General features: G+C 41.0%; 3 protein-coding genes and 1 long non-coding RNA gene across 13 annotated transcripts in view; 1 reads left to right on the top strand and 3 right to left on the bottom strand.

The window, feature by feature from the left end:
- The window catches only part of msh6 (mutS homolog 6 (E. coli)), an 11268-nt gene extending 6758 nt beyond the window's left edge, over nucleotides 1-4510 (bottom strand). Inside the window, 4 exon segments of the mRNA XM_020603278.1 lie at nucleotides 315-2889; nucleotides 3054-3229; nucleotides 3335-3537; nucleotides 4076-4510. Of these exon segments, the coding sequence (XP_020458934.1) occupies nucleotides 315-2889; nucleotides 3054-3229; nucleotides 3335-3537; nucleotides 4076-4338 (3217 nt within the window). The 5' untranslated portion in view covers nucleotides 4339-4510.
- Nucleotides 4511-6199: 1689 nt separating this feature from the next.
- Nucleotides 6200-14624, bottom strand: LOC109961890 (polyribonucleotide nucleotidyltransferase 1, mitochondrial-like). The gene is given in 15 exon segments (XM_020603074.1): nucleotides 6200-7070; nucleotides 7198-7307; nucleotides 7666-7719; nucleotides 7859-7948; nucleotides 8066-8133; nucleotides 8490-8586; nucleotides 9493-9606; nucleotides 9765-9812; nucleotides 9893-9956; nucleotides 10093-10142; nucleotides 10253-10329; nucleotides 10331-10350; nucleotides 10695-10755; nucleotides 13143-13450; nucleotides 14568-14624. Coding segments are annotated over 15 exon segments (1338 nt in total). The 3' UTR covers nucleotides 6200-6950.
- Nucleotides 8568-9135, bottom strand: LOC109961941 (uncharacterized). The gene is made up of 3 exons (XR_002275195.1): nucleotides 8836-9135; nucleotides 8709-8766; nucleotides 8568-8586 (listed from the first exon to the last, which is right to left on the bottom strand). It is a non-coding gene; the product is annotated as an uncharacterized LOC109961941 (long non-coding RNA).
- LOC109961940 (transmembrane protein 150A) overlaps nucleotides 12017-20449 on the top strand; it is a 23643-nt gene continuing 15210 nt past the window's right edge. The window contains exons 1-6 of one of the 10 annotated variants that reach the window (XM_020603182.1): nucleotides 12017-12780; nucleotides 14923-14989; nucleotides 15525-15757; nucleotides 18818-18865; nucleotides 19306-19392; nucleotides 20338-20405. In XM_020603182.1, coding sequence (XP_020458838.1) covers nucleotides 15693-15757; nucleotides 18818-18865; nucleotides 19306-19392; nucleotides 20338-20405 — 268 coding nt within the window. In that variant the 5' untranslated portion in view covers nucleotides 12017-12780; nucleotides 14923-14989; nucleotides 15525-15692. The other 9 variants (XM_020603186.1, XM_020603187.1, XM_020603183.1 and 6 more) reach the window with 9 other exon arrangements.

Genomic DNA, 20449 nt, shown 5'->3' on the forward strand with positions numbered 1-20449 from the left:
TGTAATAATTCTTTAATATATTACTTGTGTGGTGTAGAAGAGAATAGAAGTGAATCATTTATTGCTTGCAAACCAATGATGGTAAGATGATGTCATGGGGTAGGACTGGATAAGTCTGACTTCTTCCTACTCCATTCAAGCATGTACTAGGTATAAGCAAATTGATATTGGATTAGCATTTGTTGGATATGTGTAAAATTATGTGTGTTGATATATCAACTGTCTTTACATGCTTGAAAGAATAAATAAATCAATGCTTGCTGGTAAAATGAATGATAATGATTAATTTGCATAAGATTTGGTTTTGTAATTACCAAGCACAGCCATGCAATCCACAGCAGTCTTCCAGTCTCTGTAGTTCTTGTCAAAGTTGTAGAAAAGCCTCCTCATGCAGTCTTTTAGTGCAGCATCTCTCTTCTCCTCAAATCCCTGCAGCTCTGAGAACAGCCGCTCAGTTTCTTTTGTCACATAACGCTTCCAGCCTTTCTTGGTAGACTTCACCTCATACTCCTCAGGAACACTCCTCTCCGACACACTGTCAGGTACCTCCATTTGGTAACGGTTTCGCCCAGTTCCCCAGTAGGCCATGCTTTTACAGCCAAGTCTTTTCTTCTGTCTGTCCAGGTAATCCAGCAGCTCTCGTTCACAGTTCTTGATCCCAGTCAGAGCCTGGTCGTACTCGGGGTCAAAGCCAGCTTTAGGGGTTATAACACCAGTAGTGCGGGCTTTCTGATGGTCAAAGGATGTCTCCCAGCGCTTGAGCTCAGCAGAGAGATCAGGAAAGAGCCCCTGTTTTTCACTTTTCAAACTGACAACCTGACAGAGCAGCGTGGATTGAAATTCACCTGAAACTGGAGCAAGGACAGAAATGATCTCCTGCATAGTTTTAAAACCTTCCAGTGCTGAGAGGAAATCTACTATCTTGCGCTTGCTGTAGGTGACCTCCTCATAGAGAACGGCTCTGCTGTCAGGGTGGTCCTGGCCCTTCAAGGGAGTGCCGATGCTGTGGATTTTACTCAGAAGACGCTCCAAATCTGGCAGCTTCTTCAGCAGGTCTGAAACCTCAGTAGCCTGGGCCTGAGCTCCCATCAGGTCCTCCACTGCATCCAGCCTGTCCCTGATGGATGTGGCGTTACACAGGGGAGCACAGAGCCACTGCTTCAGCAGCCTCTTGCCAAATGGACTAGAGCAGGTGTCCAAACGCTCCAGTAGTGCCCCTTCTGTTCCTCCTGACCCATTCTGAAGGATTTCTAAGTTTGCCAGAGTCACGCCATCAAGGACCATGCGCTGAGAAGTCTGAGCAAAGAAACTGGCTGGTCCAGTGGTTTTCTCCATCTCAAGATCAACAGGAACATATTCTTCAAAGTTGGCCATGGAGAGCAGCTCTTGGTCCACCAAACATCTCTTCAGGTAGAACATGCATCCACCCAGTGCTGACAATGCCAGCTCACAGTCATCCTTAGGGGTAAGGCACAGCGAATCACTCTCAGACGTCATCTTTTTCAGAAGAGCGGGCAGAAAACTGTTCCCAGTTCCATGCTCCTTGCCAGCAGTCCCTTTAAAGTAGTCTTCTTCTGAGAGGACTTTAAGAGTCTTCTGAGCATCCCAAAACTGCGTCCCTGCGTTAAGCCCTTCTTGCAGAGCAGAGGACAGAGAGGCCTTGAGAATTTTGCGTGTTTCAACAGATGGATTCCCTTTTTCAAAGAGCACCTCAGCAGGGGCAAAGTGTGCTATCAGAGTGCGCAGACGTGAGCAGTGACGGTCATCTGGGAATTGACCAACATTGAAATAACCCACTGAAGTATCTACAAAACAGACTCCATAAGTACGACAACGACCAGAGCTTTCTTCTTCTGCCTTCTCCTTTAAACTTAGTAAAAACTTGCTCTGGCACTCTGAGGGAGCACCGTCCAACACACTGTAGGTTTGGGTACCACGCGTGATTATCCTACACACCTCTCTTCTCACCACGCGGTCAAACTTTGTGGGCTTAGCCATGGTCTTACAGCGTGCCTCCATCATCTCTGGGGTCTCTGTCTGCTCCACACGAGCAACTTTGTAGCCTTTCTGCACCAGTACATCTGAGAAACGAGCAAAGCCAATCTCTGGGAAGCCAGAGTGCGCCCAGCTTCCCTTCATGAAGGTCAGTCCCAGCTCACTGACACCGATAACAGCATCCATATGGTAGAGCTCGTAAAACTTCCCCACCTTGTAGAAAATCACTGCGTCAAACATCTCAGATTTGATCTGCCACCACCGACGCATACCAGGAGTGTTTCTGTTCAGAAAGTCTTCTGGCACATACAGGGTGGTAGGATCATAGTCATCCTCTGTCTGTCGCCGCCTGCGGCCATCTTTCCTCCTGCCGTCCTGCAGCCACTCCAGCTTCTCATGGTCCCAAACTGTTGCAGCTCCACTGGTGCCCGAACCATTTGCCTGGCTCTCAAAGCTGTCAGGGGCAGAAAAGGCTGACAAACGTGACTTTGTGTCAGCTGTGAGAAATGCTGGAGCCCGTTTAGGTACAGCAGATGGGGCTGTGGATATTTTGGCTTTTGTATTAGCAGACTTTTCTGTAGGACGTTTGCGCTTCACAGGCTTGACGGGGCTTTCAGCTTCTGACTCTTGTGTGCTCTCCTCTTTCTCTTCTTCACTGCTCACCGTCCCTTCTTCCTCCTCATCCTCACTGCTGGATGCAGCATGCTCTGGTCTATATTCCTCATCTGAGCCATCACTGTCTGAGGCTATAATTATGCGCCGCCGCTTTGCCCCGTTTCCCTTCTCTTTTGAAGCACGGGATGAATGTCGACTGACTTTGGATGGCTTCATGTCATCAGTTTTCTGTTCACTCTCATCGCTAACCTCTTCATCACTTACTACTGACTTGTCAAGCTGAGAAAACACACACACACACACACAAAAAAAGCATGTAACCTTTCAATGACCTGATTAGATATGACCCTGTATTACTGAGTGATTATCTGTTTAAGTTAGTTTAGTAAAATGAAGGGTTTTTGTAATGTGCACATCGTCAACATTACTAATCACAATGTTACCTCCATTTCATCATCATCACCCTCTTCCTCATCGGATGGATCTGTGCAGAGAGGCGTCTTTAATCTTTTTTCAGGGCTGTCAAACATGACTTTGTCAGCAAGCTCCATTGCATGACGGATTACAGGTTTGCTGCTGAAGAACACCCCTCCAGTTTTAGCATCACTGCTGTCAGAGCCTGCAACAACAGGGCACAAACTCATCATTCAACAAAAACAAAGAAAGTCTATACAGCTATTATTATTACCACTATCTTATTACAATGGGAAAAACCATTACCAACCTTGGTACTCTCTGATATATTTGGTGCTGACCCATCCCCTAGTAGGAGGTTCATCAAAGAAATGAACATGTATGCGTTGGTCTCGACCAAGGTCTCTAATCTGCTGTCCAGTCAGCGGTTGGGGTACCACCATACACGGCCACCAGGGGTGCCCCTCCAGTTTTGCCCACACAAGGGCACCAGAACTGAAGGAGCATGAGGAGCTGCAGAAGGATAAACAATAAATAAATATACAGGCCATACTCCCCCAGACCAATATAGACCACAGTGTATTAACTGGTCCCCTATTACTCGTATCACACGATGTAGTGCCATTATTACTAGTATCTTCCCCTTTTACTCTATTATTTTCCACGCTGGGGAATTAGATGGTTTGGCTGATTTGACCAAGGGAAATCCTTGCACTGCAAGGTCTGTACAGGTCACATCAAGCCATCTGTGACTTTTAAGCATATCCAAATGTCAGAGATGATCGAATGCACCATCACTTTCATCGCTGCAATGAACTTAAGTTAGTGCATAACAGTGTAGATTTCCAAAAGTCGACTAACTTGTTAAATTGCAAACATTTTCCTAACCCGCTGAACTCATAACAGGATATAACTGCTTTATAAACGACTTCGTTTACAATTGGAGAAGCTGGTTAACTGTTAAGTGTTTCTACGGGAATGAAGACAATATTCAGCAGAGGTAAGAAAAACAGTGCAAAACGTCACTTCAGCAATTCCACACTCCACTCACACTTCTTTTCTTGTTGGGGCCTTGTCGCCAAACTGTTTCTTGAATCCCAATTTTCCAGCTTTGGAGTCATTCTTCGGCTTAATTTTGTTAGCCTTGGTCTGTGGTTGTCGTGGTGTCTCATTAGCTTGCTCTTTCGGAGAGGAGTTGGACTTGACGACTGAGGAAGGCAGGTCTGCCTCGGCCGGAGAGGAAGTCGGTTTCGGCTTGGAGACCGCCGGTGGAGACTTGGTGAAAAATTTAAAAAGTGAACTCTGCTTCGCCATGTGTGACAGTTTAGAGTCTATTTCCGGTGTATGCTTGAGATAACAGTTGCAACAGGACCACAAGCCTGACTGCAACAGCGATACAGCGCGGGAAAGACCTGCACACGTCGTGGGCGTGGACACCAGCCTCCTCCAATGACAAACGAGTACACTGAAACGCCAGGACGTCACGTGGTTGGCGCTCAATGGAGGGCTCGTTATCTAGTTTCCCAACCTTCTTGGACCATGTTTATAGGCCATATATCATACCTCTGCCTATCATTTGGCGTATGGAGCGTCATACATTGGCTCTATAATGTGTACTAGTCATCTACCACCAGCAGAGGGCAGCCGGATACTGGAGGCTTCATGAGGAACGGCCTTTGTATACAGCCTTTACAGTTCAACTCTGGGATAGCAGAGACATCATGTTGCTTAATATAAAAGAACATCCTGTTTTCTGGAAATACCACTATCAGCTGATGAAGATCAGCGTCATATCGCCGCATCATGTGCAGCCTTGTAAATTTAACTGAACGAGGTTCCCCGCCCTTGCCGCGGCGTAATAAGCGGCATAACGGCATGGGCAAATGGAACACAAGGAAAGGAAGTGGGTGAATAGGGGTTCCCGCAGACTAATCTTCCAATTATCAATAGTGGAGAACGACAAAGAAGCAGCACACCTCTCAGTTCCACTCAATAGTATCTGAGCATTACATTTTTAAATAAACAAACCTACAGTTCTTGTCCTCAGTGAACACACCTAGTTTCAGGACAATAGTTCCGATGTCTCTCTCTCTCTCTCTCTCTTTTTAACCCTTTCTAAATTGACTGTACTGTGTTCCACATCACCCTAGTCGAATATTTGAAAGCACCAGTCAAGGAGAATAAAGCAATTGTAGGAGAAAGTCAGGAGCAGTTGTGAGTGAGTGGCAGGGGTTACACCTTAGGTGGACTGAGCCTTTTGATGGCTTCCTAACTACACCACTTTGGGATTTGTTGAGAGTTTTCTTTGTAATGATGATAATAGTAAGATCTAGACCTTTACTTTGTAAAGTGTCCTGAGATGACATTTGTTGTGATTTGGCGCTATACAAAATGACTTGGACTGTTAAAAGTGTACAGGTTAACATCATGTTGAATTATTATTCCAGCCATGGTTGGACTAATGCAAAGGCATACAAATGTAAACAATTATGAAAATAGTTGACCGTTAATGAAGAACTAAGCACATTTTGTGTGTAAATTCTTAAATTGTAACTAAAATAAATGTGTAGTGATAACTTTTAAGTGTGAAGCTACAGAATGCTTCTTCAGACTATTTGTTATTGGTGGAAGATGGACAGGGTCAGATGCTGAGGTCAGTGTTTAAGATCAAGCATCAAGGACAGCGCACATGGCTTCACTTCATAGGCTCCGTGTTTCTTTTGCTGATAGAAGTGATCACACCCCCTTCAGAAATCCAGCAGGTTATCTTAGCATAACATTCAATGTATAACTCAAGCACCAGCTTGTTAAATGTAACATCTTTTAGTAAAGTCATAGTAGTAATACATTAAGTTGGATTTACTGCAATAAACCATATTTAAAATTAATTACTGCTGGCTGTCATTCAGCTTTTTTGGCCATGTGTTACATTGGCCTGTAATCCTTCAAAAATCTGGCTGTATATTTCCTTGTTAGAAACAAATAACATGTATCATGAAACTGTCTAAACATTTCTTGAATGTGAACTTCTGGTAAATTTGCCTTTAGTAATACATTAAGGTTATACATTAACATCTTTAACATCAGGTTACAGCTGTGTTGTCATCTGTTTAAGATTGTTTTGCAGCCATTTCAGATACTTTATAAGGCAAGGAAGAAAAACAGACATGTAAAATGAAGTTAGATTTCAGCTTTATTTAGGTCATTTCCACATTACAACAAAACTCAGTGCACACGCAAGGTGCTTCAGCGTCACCTTTGCAAGGCTGTGCAACAGCTGCTGCTCCAGCAGATGTCACCCACGTGCTCAATGACTGAATGAAGCTTTGAGTAGTGAACCAATTTTCATTACATGGTCCAAGGGTCCAAAGCTTCATGGGGCCTCATATGGCCATCACTACCGAACACCTAAAGTTCTGTTTTCCTGCAGGCACAACGCAGATGTTCTGGCCAAACAAACGCATTCGAATCAACACCGGAGACTACAGCGACTGACGCAGCGAACCGGCACTTTCCTACGGACTCAACAAACTAACCCAACATTTGCTCTCAAAATTTAAACCACTTGCAGTCACGCTCACTGCAGATGGCCCTTGTTGATGATTGGTCAGGGGAACCCGCATCCACGCTTCCTTTCCTGTCACCTGTGCAGGTATGCTGCCACTACACTACAATGTTTTGTATTCCTATCATGATCCTGTCTAGTGGGCAGTAATAAAGACTCAACACAGTGTGACAGTGTCTCATAATAAATAATAATCTTGATGTATTTACAACATGTAAATCTTAAATTAAAGCTCCAAGTATGCTTTGGTCTGCTCTCCAAATCATATTTACACATCACTAAAAAAGGACCAGGTGAAATATTTCCATGAAAAAGTAATATGTTTATTTGGTTTTCTTGCCCCTTTCAGCCACATAGTGAGTCAAAAAGCTTGCTGTAGACATGTGTTATGAATGACAGGACTGAGTGCCTGTAAAGCAGTGATGCCCTTGTTTGTTCCTGCCAATTTGAAGTCCATGTCTCCAAGATAATCCTCTATTCCCTGTTCAGAAAAGACTAATTAGCTCATACTCAACATGTCCAATTTAATTAAGCAGGAACATCAGTTATAACTTTAGGAGGATTTGTATTGCTCAACGACACTCTTTGTACAGTTGCACTGTATGTACCAGGATATCAGTTAGTAATCTGTAGTCTTGAATCTCAGCAGGTTTCTCTGGGTTGGACTTAGAAATGAGGCCAACTGCTACACCTGCCACAGCAGAAGAGATGGGCACACCTAGGATACACAGATTTGGACATATTAGCTACATCTTAATGCACGGTTGCACTTTACTAAATGTAAATTAAGCAAAATCTTAACTCCATCTATCCATCTTTAAACCACAGTGTCTAGTTGCTTTGAACAGCAAACTCAAAAAAGCCTTTCTATTTTTTTAAATGTTTAACTGAGGTACATATAATTATTGACTTTTTCCATCTAATGTTCGTTTTTAGAAATTCTACACAGAACTGGCTGTTTTACTATTAAATCAAATTGTAGCTGTAGTGTTAAAGTTGACTAAAAATAATAAATCTGAACCATTTTATTACAGATGTTATCAACAATACAAGCTCACGCGTTCCCTCTCTGGTACCTGCATCCATTAAAGCAAGGCTTCCTCCACATGCTGAAGCCATTGAGGAGGATCCTGAGAGCAGAAGACAAAAAGAGCAATAGATTTTCACTGTAACATGTTCCTGTCTGAGACAACCTGCCAGTCAATGGTCTAATTTCCTGTGGTGCCTGTAAAAACTTTTTAACACATTTAAGACTGTGTGCACACTTACCGTTGGACTCCAGGACCTCAGTAGTGACCCTGACAGTGAAAGGGAAGTCTTTAGGAATGACTGGTCTCAGCGCCTTCTCAGCCAGGGCCCCTGGGAATACACATACAGTAAATGTGAACAAAGACATCCACATGCAAAGAATCTTTGTCCATGTGGCTCTTGATGAAGCAGCAGTTAGCTAAAGATGATGTCAATTTTAATACAAACCATGACCCAGCTCCCTCCTGTTGAGGCCTCCCATCTTTCCAATCTCATTAGTTGCGTACGGAGGGAAGTGAATTTAAAGACAGCGCGAGTTTAAGTTCATGTCAAAAGGGGCAAGATGAAAAATGGAAACAGGACATTACTCACTTCATAATGAAGCTTTTATCTTTAATGCCACTGCAGAAAGAAAATGAGTGGAGTACCTGGTTAAATTGTCTTAGTGTTTTTTTAATCTGTGTGGATAATTTGGGCTGGTTTGAAACATAGGACAATAAACAGAGTGCCATGGCATTGAAATATGGCGGGAAAGTGCCAGAAGGCGGGGTAATGGTCCTGAGAAATGCCAATGCTACCTGCTGATAATGTAAACAGTATGAGTGTGGTTTCATGTGTGAAAATGAGTGATAATTCCATAGACAGTGCTTACCTCCTGTACTCATTAAGCACTAAGTTGCGGAAGATGTCTTTGCTCACAGTGTTGAAGGATTCAATTAATTCAAAGGGCTCAGCCTGAGGGAATTTTTCTACACATGGAGAAATGGAATTTAAATGTAATAATGTAAAAACATGATGTGTAAAGTAGGTTGTAACAATATTTGAAACAGCTAACTTAATTTTTTTTCTATGCAACATAAAGATAATTAACCTTTAAGGTCATCTTCTGTCTCTAGTCGAATTTTGTTGATCGCTTCATCTCTTGAAATCTAAAACAAGATTATGATAACATTACTACAGTCCTTGATCAAGTGATACGGTAATCTTCTGAAATTTACCTTATCGTGAGAATACTCAGTGAAAACAGCAAAGATCCTCTCAGAAGCTAATCTGCAAGGAAGAAAATGATACAGCCTGTGATACAGAGCTTAAAATCACCGATGCTGAGAATATCTGTGGTGATCACATCTACAAGTGAGTAATTTATACTGCATTTGAGAGCGACAGCTGATCAACCCACACAATCTATACATTTATATCATTTTGTGTGGACAGTGTGATTCCCATTAAGGTTGTTTATGTGTACCTTTTTTGCAGTAAATAAACACTTGAGCTCCTGCTGGGAGTTTTATTGTATTTGTCAGCTTACTGACTAACATATGAGGACGAGAGGTCACATTTTACCTTATCGTGAGAATACTCAGTAAAAACAGCATAGATCCTCTCAGAAGCTAATCTGCAAGGAAGAAAATGATACAGCCTGTGATACAGAGCTTAAAATCACCGATGCTGAGAATATCTGTGGTGATCACATCTACAAGTGAGTAATTTATACTGCATTTGAGAGCGACAGCTGATCAACCCACACAATCTATACATTTATATCATTTTGTGTGGACAGTGTGATTCCCATTAAGGTTGTTTATGTGTACACTTTTTGCAGTAAATAAACACTCAAGCTTCTGCAGGGAGTTTTATTGTATTTGTCAGCTTACCCACTTGACTGCTGGGAGCTCCAGCCACAATCAGGTTAAGGCTGCCGGGAGTCATCTCTACCCTGGTGGGATTGATCACCAGCTCTCCATCTACCATGCCCACACGCACGGCACCTGCAAAAACACAAACACACAAGTGGTCCTGAGCTAAGTTTAAACAAGTGTATGATAATATCACAAGAACTGAAGTTGAACTGACAAATGAAAACCAGGATTTAAGGTCAATAAATAAAAACATGGACATAAGGCAAAATCTGTTGTGTGTTCCTCACCTATGGGTCCGTTCCAGGGAATGTCAGACAGGGCCAGAGCCGCAGAAGCTTTAATGAAAGAAAATACTGTTTTAGCTAAATCGAAACTATGTCCTGTAGAAAACATGGATGTCTGAGATTTCACTCACCTGCATTAATAGCCAGCACATCTGGATCATTGACACCATCAACTGCTAGCAGGTTACACAGGATCTGCAGGAGGCATGAACATACATGTGCACACACAAAGGCTGGACACAAATACAGATGTATATCATTTTGATTAAAAATCCAAAGAGGACAAAATTACTACCACATAAGGGTGAAAAAACATTCACACTGAACTAACCTGAGTGTCATAAAAGTAGCCAGGAGGGAAAAGCGGTCGAATCGACCTGTCTGAGGAATAGAAACATACTCAAGTTAAAGGCCTTCACAGTACAACACCAATACACTAACCTGCTACACCAAAGCTACACAAATGACAAGACACATTCTTGTCAACTTACCTATGAGTCTGCTAGTGAGGATCTCATTGTCAGTGGTGCCCAGCTCTCGCCTCAAGTAGTTGGTGGGGATTTGACCTGGCTTTCTGTCTGTAGTCCACCTGTCAGTCAAGGCACAAAGCCTTTTTGATAACCTTATCCATAAGAGCATCAGTTTATTTTCTAGCCCAGACAGACTGAGTTACAAATCACTGGTGTCAGGCAGGCCCATATTCCCATAGGAAGTCTCAACTGGATTGTATTTATTTGACACCCTTAAAGCACAATATGAATTCAAACAACAAGAGCCTCAGAGTGGGTTCTGCATTGTTGTCTGTCTTGTCTACCTGTTTTTAGAGGCGTTCAAAATGTGCACGGTGCATGTTTCTAAATAAATTTGTGTTTAACCAAAATACAATGAATAGCAAGTCAGTAGTAATTTTTCTAGTGTAATGTATTTCTTTACCTGTGCTACAGCAGATCCATCAGCAAATCTGGCAAACCTCCCCAAAGAGATCTCAAGTGTCCTACAAAAACAAGATCACATACTTATGTATACACTCATATATATGTAAACACACTCATAAAACAAAAATAAATGAATTTAACAGATCAGTAAATGATTAGAAAGAGAGGGAAGAGGAGAAGAAAAAAGGGGGTAGGTAATATTCTCAGTTAATTTGGTTTCATTGATCAGTGTGACACTCAAAACAGTGGCATGGACAATGAGGACTAATGACAGTAACAATAATGAAGTAAAAAGCAGCTTGCTATATTTCTAGGAGTTTGTGGGAATGTGTGTGGCTTCAGCCTCAGGTATCTGGTTTAAGTTAAAAGAAATTAGAAATGGATTCCAAGTGTCAGTGAAGGTTGGTATATTATTCTTATGGGTGGATGATATTTTCTCTAGTGTGATATATTCTATAAGAAGGTTGGTCCCAGTAGTTGATGTGTAATGAGTTTTTAGATTTCCAGTTTAGAAAGATCAGCAATAGTTAGAGAAATAGGTGGGTTTTTATATTTAATTGGTAAGTGGTTGACTTCTGTGACATTACCGAGCAGGCAGAGTGACAGGGATGGGGGGGATTCTACAGCTCAAGATGGTGGAGAGTTTCTCAGTCACAAGCTGTACGTTTATATTGGTAGTCATGGAAAATATATTATTACAAATCTCGGTCCAGAAGTCGGGGCTGGTGGGGGGGAGAGATAAATCCGTTTCCCATTTAGTCACTGGTAATGTTATCGTTCCATCTGTGTTTGACATTAGTTTATAAAGTTTAGATATAATCTTCTTTGAGTTTGTAAATTTCATTTTCTCCTCAGCTAGCATGGAAGGTTGCAGGGGGTTGCTGATTATATTGAACTTTAATTTAATTATGGATTTTAACTGTTGGTACTGGAGAAATTCTCCTCTCCCAACTCCGTACTTCTGGACTAATGTATTAAATGATATAAACTGGCTGTTTTCAAATAGATGATGAAGGTGAGTTATTCCTTTGTGTTTCCATGTTGGAAAGTAGACAGGATTATTATTAACTGGAAAGTCAGGGTTATGCCAAATTGGACTGTATCTACATGGTGTTAATGATGATTTAGTGGTTTTGTTTGCTTTCCACCAGGCTGTCAGAGTTGCAGAGATTGTGATGTTTTTGAAATAGTTCATTTTCTTAATTGAGTATGGTAGGAAGGAAAGGTCTGTAACTGAAGTATTTTTGCATCGATTTTGTTCTAGTTCCATCCACGAGCTATTACAACTATCCTACTGAATCCACTTAACTAAAATATTGTAATATTCCAGTTAGAGAATCGAGTGATTTGAACCATTTATCTGTTGGTGTTGTGGGAAACACTGAAAACAGGTAGTTCATTTGTGGTAAAGTTTTCATTTTGACAGTAGCAACTCTGCCAATGAGCGACAGCGGGAGGTTGGACCAGCATTTGAAATCATCTTCTATCTTTTTGAGCAGAGGGGTGTAGTTAAGGTTTAAAAAGTTCTGAGAGCCTAGGGGAAATACAGATACCTAAATATTTAATGTTGCCAGTGCGAAGTGGTAGGGGACAGTCTTGAGCTGCAGAATGGGTGGAGGACTTGGATCGATCATTTCTAGGGTCTATAATAGTGTTCAAGTCTCCAGTAATGACAATGTTTGTAAAGTTGTGCAGCAAAAAGAAAAAATTATGGAAAAAAGATGGGTCATCATTATTAGGACATGTTGGCAAGTGTGTATGTTGTGTGGTTAATCAAAACATTAACAATGATAAATCTACCTTCTGGGTCAACAATGGATGTGTTATGGACCAGTGAGATGTTTTTATTAATTAGAAGTGAGACACCTCGCTGCCTGCTATTGTATGTTGATGAGAATAGCCTTTTAAATTGTTTAAATGTGAGGTTTTGTGATTCAGCATTTGTTAGGTGAGTTTCCTGTAAGAAGCATATATCTGCCTTTAATTTCATCAGGTGGTTAATGATCTTAATCCTTTTGGCCTGGGACCAGAAGCCTCGCACATTCCATGATACTAATTTAAGTGACTCAAATGTAAAGCGAGAGGTAAAAAGAAACGAAAAAAACGACGACAACGATGTTTGTTCGTTTATTGGTCTGTCTGTGTTGTTTCATAATGAGGTAGAGAGTTTTGCGCCGTTCGTTAATTTCCCGTGGGAATTGGTCGTTGAGTCCATAATGTGTGCCTTTCAGTTCTTTTCCTTTGCTTTTGACGAGTTCTTTATGTTTGTAATGTTCCAGTTTGGCTACTATTGGTCGGGGCGTTTTGTTTGAACGTGATCCAAGGCGGTGTGAACGGTGAAAGGTGATCACGTTGACCGTGTCCTGTGGGATTTGTAGTTGATTCTTCATAAAATCCTTAACCAGTGCTTCGGGGTTGTCGGGTAAGTGTTCTGGAATGCACTGACCTCAATGTCTGTAGATCGCTTGTATCCGTAGAAGAAGTACCGTTTGTTTGGTTTTGGCGTATCTTGTTGGTTTGTACTGGCGGTATCCATACTGCAGTGAATGTAGTATTTGTCGATGAACGATTCCAGGTCCTATAAATCCTCCAGTATGTGAAAGGTCCGTTCCGGTTATTGGCAGCAGCTTGCGATTCAGATGGATTGCTCGTGTAATACCAGTAGTGGGTTATAAAGTCCAAAAAACAGTAAAGTGTTTTGATTATCCTCAGTGACTTCTTCTTATGGTGTTTATTGACGGTTTGCAAGCCAACCTAAGGTGCATTACCGCCACCTATCGTCAGTGACTGTGCGTCACCATGATGAATGTCCCCCGCGCTGTCTCACGATCTCGCGATAGTTGGTACGTTATCGCCCCAGTTATGACCTAAACTTAACCATAACCACTACTTGCTTAACCCTAACCCTTAACATACCTTAACCTAGCCTTAAAATCTAATGATTTCTGTTTTGGAGACGTGCCTTTTCTCCCTTTAAGGATGTCAAGTCCCCACAGTGTGACTGTGTAAACAGATATACACAGCTTTGTAAGAATTGTACGCAGAATTGTAAACAGTTTATTCTGCTATAGAGCTGAAATAGCTGATTAATTGAATGACAAAAAATTAATTGTCAACAAATTTGATAGCTGAAAAAGTGTTTCACCTTTCAAATATGAATATTTTTAAATCATTTTTTATGTTAGTGAACGTTTTGACAGCTGCTTATAAATAACAAAAGCAACAAGAATGTATTCACTTGGGCTTCAGGGAATAATGCCTTTTCACTATTTTCTGCCATTTTATAAGATGAACAATGATTCAATTATGACAGAAGATAATAACCATAAATAGAAGCAATTATTGGTTTTGTGTGTTAGTTAAGCCTCACACTTCTCCAACGATGGAAATACAACAGTACTACCTTGACTACTACATAAGTTTTAATTCTGTTTGTTATTCATTTTTACTTATTTCTGTCCTGTGCTTCTGCAGCACCTGAATGTCCCCTCTGGAAATCAGTAAAGGCTTATCTTATCTTATCTTATCTTATCTTTTTCTTTTTCTTTTTCATAAATATAAAATCAATCAAATTATATTCAGACCTTGGGGGCTCCTAGGAGTTGGAGGCTCCAGAGCAGATGCCCGGCTAGTAAACTACTTGTATAATAAACTCTAGACCCTACCTCCCCGCCCATTCGGTGCGCGACCAAACATAAATGCAACACACTATATTGCCACAGGTTTTGGGCGGAACGAAACAGCTGTATACACCAGCAAGGATTTTTTTTTATCACTAGTGAGAGCGTTTATCAAAGAGAAGTCAGCTAACGGATTTCGTTTGTTCGAAAAAAGAAAGTAACTGATATAAAAACAAGACTTCGCTGTTCACCGAGTCCAGTGTGGAGTAGTTTGGGGCCACGAGAGGCGTTGGAGGAGAGGTCGGCATAGTAAAGTTACAAAACCACAAAAGTTGCTAGCTAACGAGCAGACAGAAGGTGAGTGGTCGCCCACTTTATTCCTGATGTTCGTCGTTGTTGCTAGCAGAAAACCTGCAGGTGAGCAGCTCTGTGTGTCGTGACAAGGGATGTAGCTTGTCAAACATTAGCTGTAAATAAATACGAGTAAAGCTGTGCTACCTGTGATAACGGCCTTTCGGGGTAATCCATCAAGTTTATTCATTCATCTAGTGTTTGCCAAACAAAGTTAAGAACGTTTTTCTTATCTGAAATGAAATTAACAACCAGATAGGTTCATCAGTCCAGGACAAAGTGACCTTTGGAAAGAAAAGCAGAACATTGTATTGAATTACAGGTGTGGTTTTTTTTGTAATGTCACTTTCTGTGCATGCTCATCTTTAAAAGGAAATTGCTGTAAGCATCTCATAACCCTGACTAACAGAGTAATGTTATAGCTGCTGCCATTAGCGATTAATCATTACAACTCTTTTGATAATTGATAACTAAATTAATTAGTTCCTTTTCAAGGAAAACATACCCAAAATGATCATCTTGTCATCAGTGAGAATTTGAATTGAATTTGTCTTTGTTTAATCTGATATTATACTGAATATTTGGACAAAACAAGCCATCAGAATGCATCATCTGGGACTCTGAAATTGCCATGGGCATTTTCACTGATTTTGTACATTATACAGACCAGGCAGTTAATCTAGGAAATAATTGGCAGAGTACTTGAAATTAAGCATTAGTCACAGAATTATAGTCAGATTATTTTAGCAAGGAAGGCTCAAAGATGATTATGATGATGGTGGTAGTGGTGGTTACTTACTGATGAGTAGGGGAATGATCCTGTTCTAACTTACTTTCCTTCTTCTGTCATTCCCCAGCTAAAAGGACACATCTGTCCTGGCAGTGTTCACCAACCTCCATCTTCAAGAACATGAATCAGTCCAGATGTCAGGCACACTCAGTTAAATGTTAGTACTACTTGAGCACATATTGCTCGGGTGGCCGAAGAGGACAAAGAGGAAAGGGTCTGTTCAAGGAGCTGGAAGATGTCTCTCTGGATGATACTGCCTGTTAGCCTCCCAGCCTTGACCATCACTGGGATATGGGTTGTGTAAGTACTTTGTCAGTCAATACCTGTAAAATGCAGGTTTTATTTTATGTCAAGAACGATGCATAGGTTATTATGTAAAATTTGTAGCAAGCTTTTTGTCTGGATTTTTGCACGTGTATCTACTTTGCATTTTCTTTCATTTTCCTTTCTAATTAAATATTACAGTGTACATAACAAAACCCGCCAGTGATATATCACCATAATAAAAATGTGACTTTGCAAATGATCATTTACATGAATTGCACCTAGGTATAGTGTATAAAAATATGGGATTATCACCCCTCTTTTAAAAGCGATGTGCAGGTTCACAATCTGTCTTCATTACCTGTAGTACAGTATCTGAGCAGATGCACAGGAGAGAAAAGTGTGAGTACATCCTGTTATATTTTGGCTGACAGCTCTCTTCTGCTCTGTTATTATTCGGGAGGAGGAATGCGCAAACCCCAAGGGGAGAAAGACAGATGGCCCAGTTCCAAATAGTTTTATCTAGGCTGTGCCCTACATCTATGATGAGTTGAGTGGAGTGTAACCAGTCAAATCAGGTGCCAAAGCTGAGACCTTGTGCACCACTTAGTGTTCTTCAACATTTCTGCTTCACAGTCCAATCAACAGTGTGTATTCAGGGGTACAGGGCTTTGCAGAAAAGAAGGAATGGATGGACCTATATAAAGTTGGAGGACATGTAGGCTAACTCGGTCCCTTTAAAACCATTTCCTGCCCGTTACCTTGAAAAGAGTGCCTTGTTTCTAAGAACAGTCAAGGATCGTTTTCCAGACGGACGCAATGTCAAAGGATGCGACATGTTTCACAACTCCTCCTTTCACTGTGGGTGACTGAGTGGTCTTAAGGTAAATACTGGAAGGGGTAATGGAGAGCGTAAGCAGAGCTTTTGCTTAGCATCTGGTGGTCATGCTCAAAGTATGACATGTCTGTGTGGAGCCAGAGGAAGGCTCTGGCCTGTGCCCACCCAAGAGGCCTGGCTTAGATCCTTTTGCTGAACTTTTAATGAGCTTGAAACTGCACTGTGTCTCCACTGTATCCATAAGCAACTCTTCTTGCTGTTTAAGCACACATTGTGCTTTTGGATTTGAAACACCGTGTATCAGCCAGAGGGGCAAATGGAGTCTTGCTTGTTCATTCTTTCCTGTGGTTTCTAATATGTTTCTGTATGTTTGAACAGCATTCCCACTGTTTATAGCAGATTTTTACATGAATGACTTTCCCAAATGCTCAGTGTTCAAGACTAAATAGAAACCTGCTCTGTTCCACCTGTACACTTCTCACGGGCATGCCATTACAGTTCACAGTCCCCACTGAGCTTTGATAAAGGTTTAATTATGTATTCAGACCTATTATTACTTAACTTGACCACAGAATGCACTAGTTTAGTTATACATACAGCCAGAAAAGACCACTTTTTTAGATGCACTGCTGCTGTTTTAGCTTTGAAAGCTGACCAAAAATGTAAATGCATCAAATCATGACTGTAGTTATAGATTCTACAGCTGTAGGTGTTTTTCTTGTATTCCTCCTGATGATGTGCCTTAGTTTGCCTCTACATTTGTAGTAAACCTTTTTTTGTTTTTAAGTTGGTGTGTTGTTACTAGACTTAGAGGTGGAGCTCTGGCAGCCTTTAATCATATCCTTAAACCATGTGGGCTTCCTCACTGTGTTGTGCAAGAGCAGTGCGCTTTACTGGCAACATGTCTGCCATCTGGCTTATATGACTCTCACATGGTGATTCATGCAGCCTAATGCCAAACAATAACCAGCCAAACAAGCGCTGCTGCCATCTGAGGCAGTCATACAATACCAGATGTGCATTTACTGTTCACATGTAGAAAACTAGTTGCAAAAAGGAATGGTCTCTTAATTGCCTTTTGTTGTGAAGATAAACAAGATGAGGCACAAATAGACACATCAGAATCTTTACAGCTATGGCCTGGCTTGAAATCTATTAGAATTAAGTGGACAGATTGGCTGTTATAGTTATGACTGCTGTTTGGTTTGACCTTTTGTGCTGTATGCAGGATATTGTGGTGGATGTCTCTCTCTTCTCGATATGACTTAGATGACTGAGAATCTTCAGACATTTTCTTTAGGGCACAACACAGTCCAAACAGAAGAAACTGCACAATACCACATAACTGAATACTGAGCATAATCTTAAAGCACTCGTATTTAGATTTAATGGATTATGAAAATGTATGATGTAGAGTATAGAAGAAAAAGTTTGTTTTCAGCTGAACTGAGTGAGTCAGTGTGTTGTTTTAACCCTGCTGTCAACCAGAGATGAATGTGTGTCTAAAACTGTGCTGTTTTGGGATGAAACAGTAAACACCATACATAGCAATTAAGAGTATGTTGGCTATAAAACGAGCATCTAAGTCTTTATCTTTTGAACCTCTGGCCAGTGACCTCTCTGGAGCTGTAGCCGGTCAGTGATCTGATGACAGCTGGACTTCAGTATTACTCGTATCATTTTGACAGTTCCAGATGGAGTGATCAGAGAGTGGCAGAGTCAGGCTGGCAGGGCTTTAGTGTCAAGTCAGATTCATTTATGTAGTCCAGTGTCACTTTGGCCCTTGATTCATGAAAGGAAAGACTTTATAGAAAACTGGTGAAGAACTGAAAGAAAAATGTAATGTTTTGCTCAGAAAAGGTAGCAAAATGACAGTATGGATAATCAAATATATTCAGAAAAAAGTGAAAGCGTGCTGTACAGTAGGTGATCTAAAGATGCATAATATATGACATTTGGTAGACAAAAAAAGTCCTGATGGCCAATTCAAGAGGCTTTACAGTATATCCCTGTACTTCAAATTGGAAAAAAAAACTGAAGATATGTCATTAAACTAAAACAAATGATTCTTGTTTTATTTTGTTTTCTTTAGAAAATGCCCCCTACCTGATGTTAGATTTATGTCTTGGGTGATAACTGAATTTGAACTGAGTAACAATGTTAACTGAATGTCAAAAATATAAGTGAAGTCATTAAATAGGCTCTCATACTAGAAAATCTGCCTGTTATTTTGGTTAATCATACTTTGTCTTTTCCAGCTATGCCATGGCCGTGTACAACCAGCATGTCTGCCCTATGGATAACTGGTACATTACTTTCTCTATGCTGTATTATTCTTGATGATGCCTCCGTTGATTCTTACAAATGCAACAAAATCATGCCTGGTGATTTGTCACTGTCATTTGCACCATTTTTCCCAGTCTTTTTTTTTTTCTACAGCATGATTTTAGTAATCTGATTATTAGATGTACCTAAATCTGCTCACATAAACCTATAGAATAAAGTGCTGTACATGAACACAGATCTTTAATTGTTCTTACTGTGATTTGAAGTATGGCAATAATAGTAATCAGAGATGTGTCTGTGCTTTATTTTGCTTTTGAATCAAATTGGTGATTTGCCTTTAGGATAATAATTTTGCTCAGTTTGTATATCTATATCCTTGAATATTGAGCTTTGCACTATCATGTTTTGCGTGTGTATATGTGTGTGCGCATATATGATTGATGCACGTTTGGGCCTTCAGGTTGTACAACCAGTCATGTGAAGAGGAGCTGCATTTGCAGAGTGGGCCCACCTTATGCTGCACACTTGACAATGTACCTCTTATCAGGTCAGTCAGACTCTCACCCTGAGCCCGACTCAACCTCTCCTGTTGCTTTTCACTCACGCCGGCTCTAGTTTCTGTCTCATGATTAAAACAGGAACACTGTCCCATTGTTTTATGTGGCCCCTGCCGACACATTGTTTATTAAAAAGTGAGCTTCACAGACAGTTCTGATGAGGGTGTGTTCCCCTGTGTGTGTGTGTGTGTGTGTGTGTGTGTGTGTGTGTGTGTGGATGCATGTCTGAAAATAACTTTGCTCCAATATCCTGTCTGCATCTGTGGTAGTTCATAGGCAAAGCATGAGTCTGCTCTTAACAATGTAAATGCACACACAGTGGAGTTGGCTTACATTTTGGAAATCAAGACCTTCTCATTCTTTTGTTTAGCCTTTTGACCCACATCAAAGGTTAGTTGTACAGCGTTTGTGTTGCGTAAAAAAGCTGAAGAGATGCATCTTTTCAGCTGTGTTACTAGTTGTGCCATTAGGGTCAAATCAGTGAGTAACTGACTAAAATCATACAATGTCAAATGACTATAATCTGATTAAATCATCACTTTGAGTACCAGGCGGCTGAATTTTACACTTTCATCCATTTCTGAAGAATGCGTGTGTGTTTGTGTGCGTGATTTGCAGTCAGCTGAGAAGGCTTTGTAGGCAGCTACAGCTCGGGTACAGACCTTGTTGGCTGTCTCCTGCCTTCCCCTCATACAAACATTTTCCATTCTTCAAAGAGAGGCAGTATGCATTAGGTGAAAAGTCAAAGGCTAGATGATGGGATTTGGGAAGACTTGATTCTGCTCCCTGCCTCTTCCCTGTTGCATGAGCAGAAATGCATTTATAACTGCATACTGTATTTCAGAGTGCACAATATGGGAGGGGAATTGTACTGCTGCTGTATAGTGCATGCAAAGTGATTGACAGTGTTTCTGTCTATGTATTTGTTCTTGCAGTAAATGTGGGAATCTGCCTCCTGAGAGTTGCTTCCTCAGTCTTATCTGCAACACAGGCTCGTTCATGGGTAAGGTGTCGTGCACATGCACACAGTGTTGCAATCGTTGACAT

The sequence above is a fragment of the Monopterus albus genome, unplaced genomic scaffold, assembly GCF_001952655.1.
Source record: "Monopterus albus unplaced genomic scaffold, M_albus_1.0 scaffold60.1, whole genome shotgun sequence".
Classification (NCBI taxonomy): Eukaryota; Metazoa; Chordata; class Actinopteri; order Synbranchiformes; family Synbranchidae; genus Monopterus; species Monopterus albus.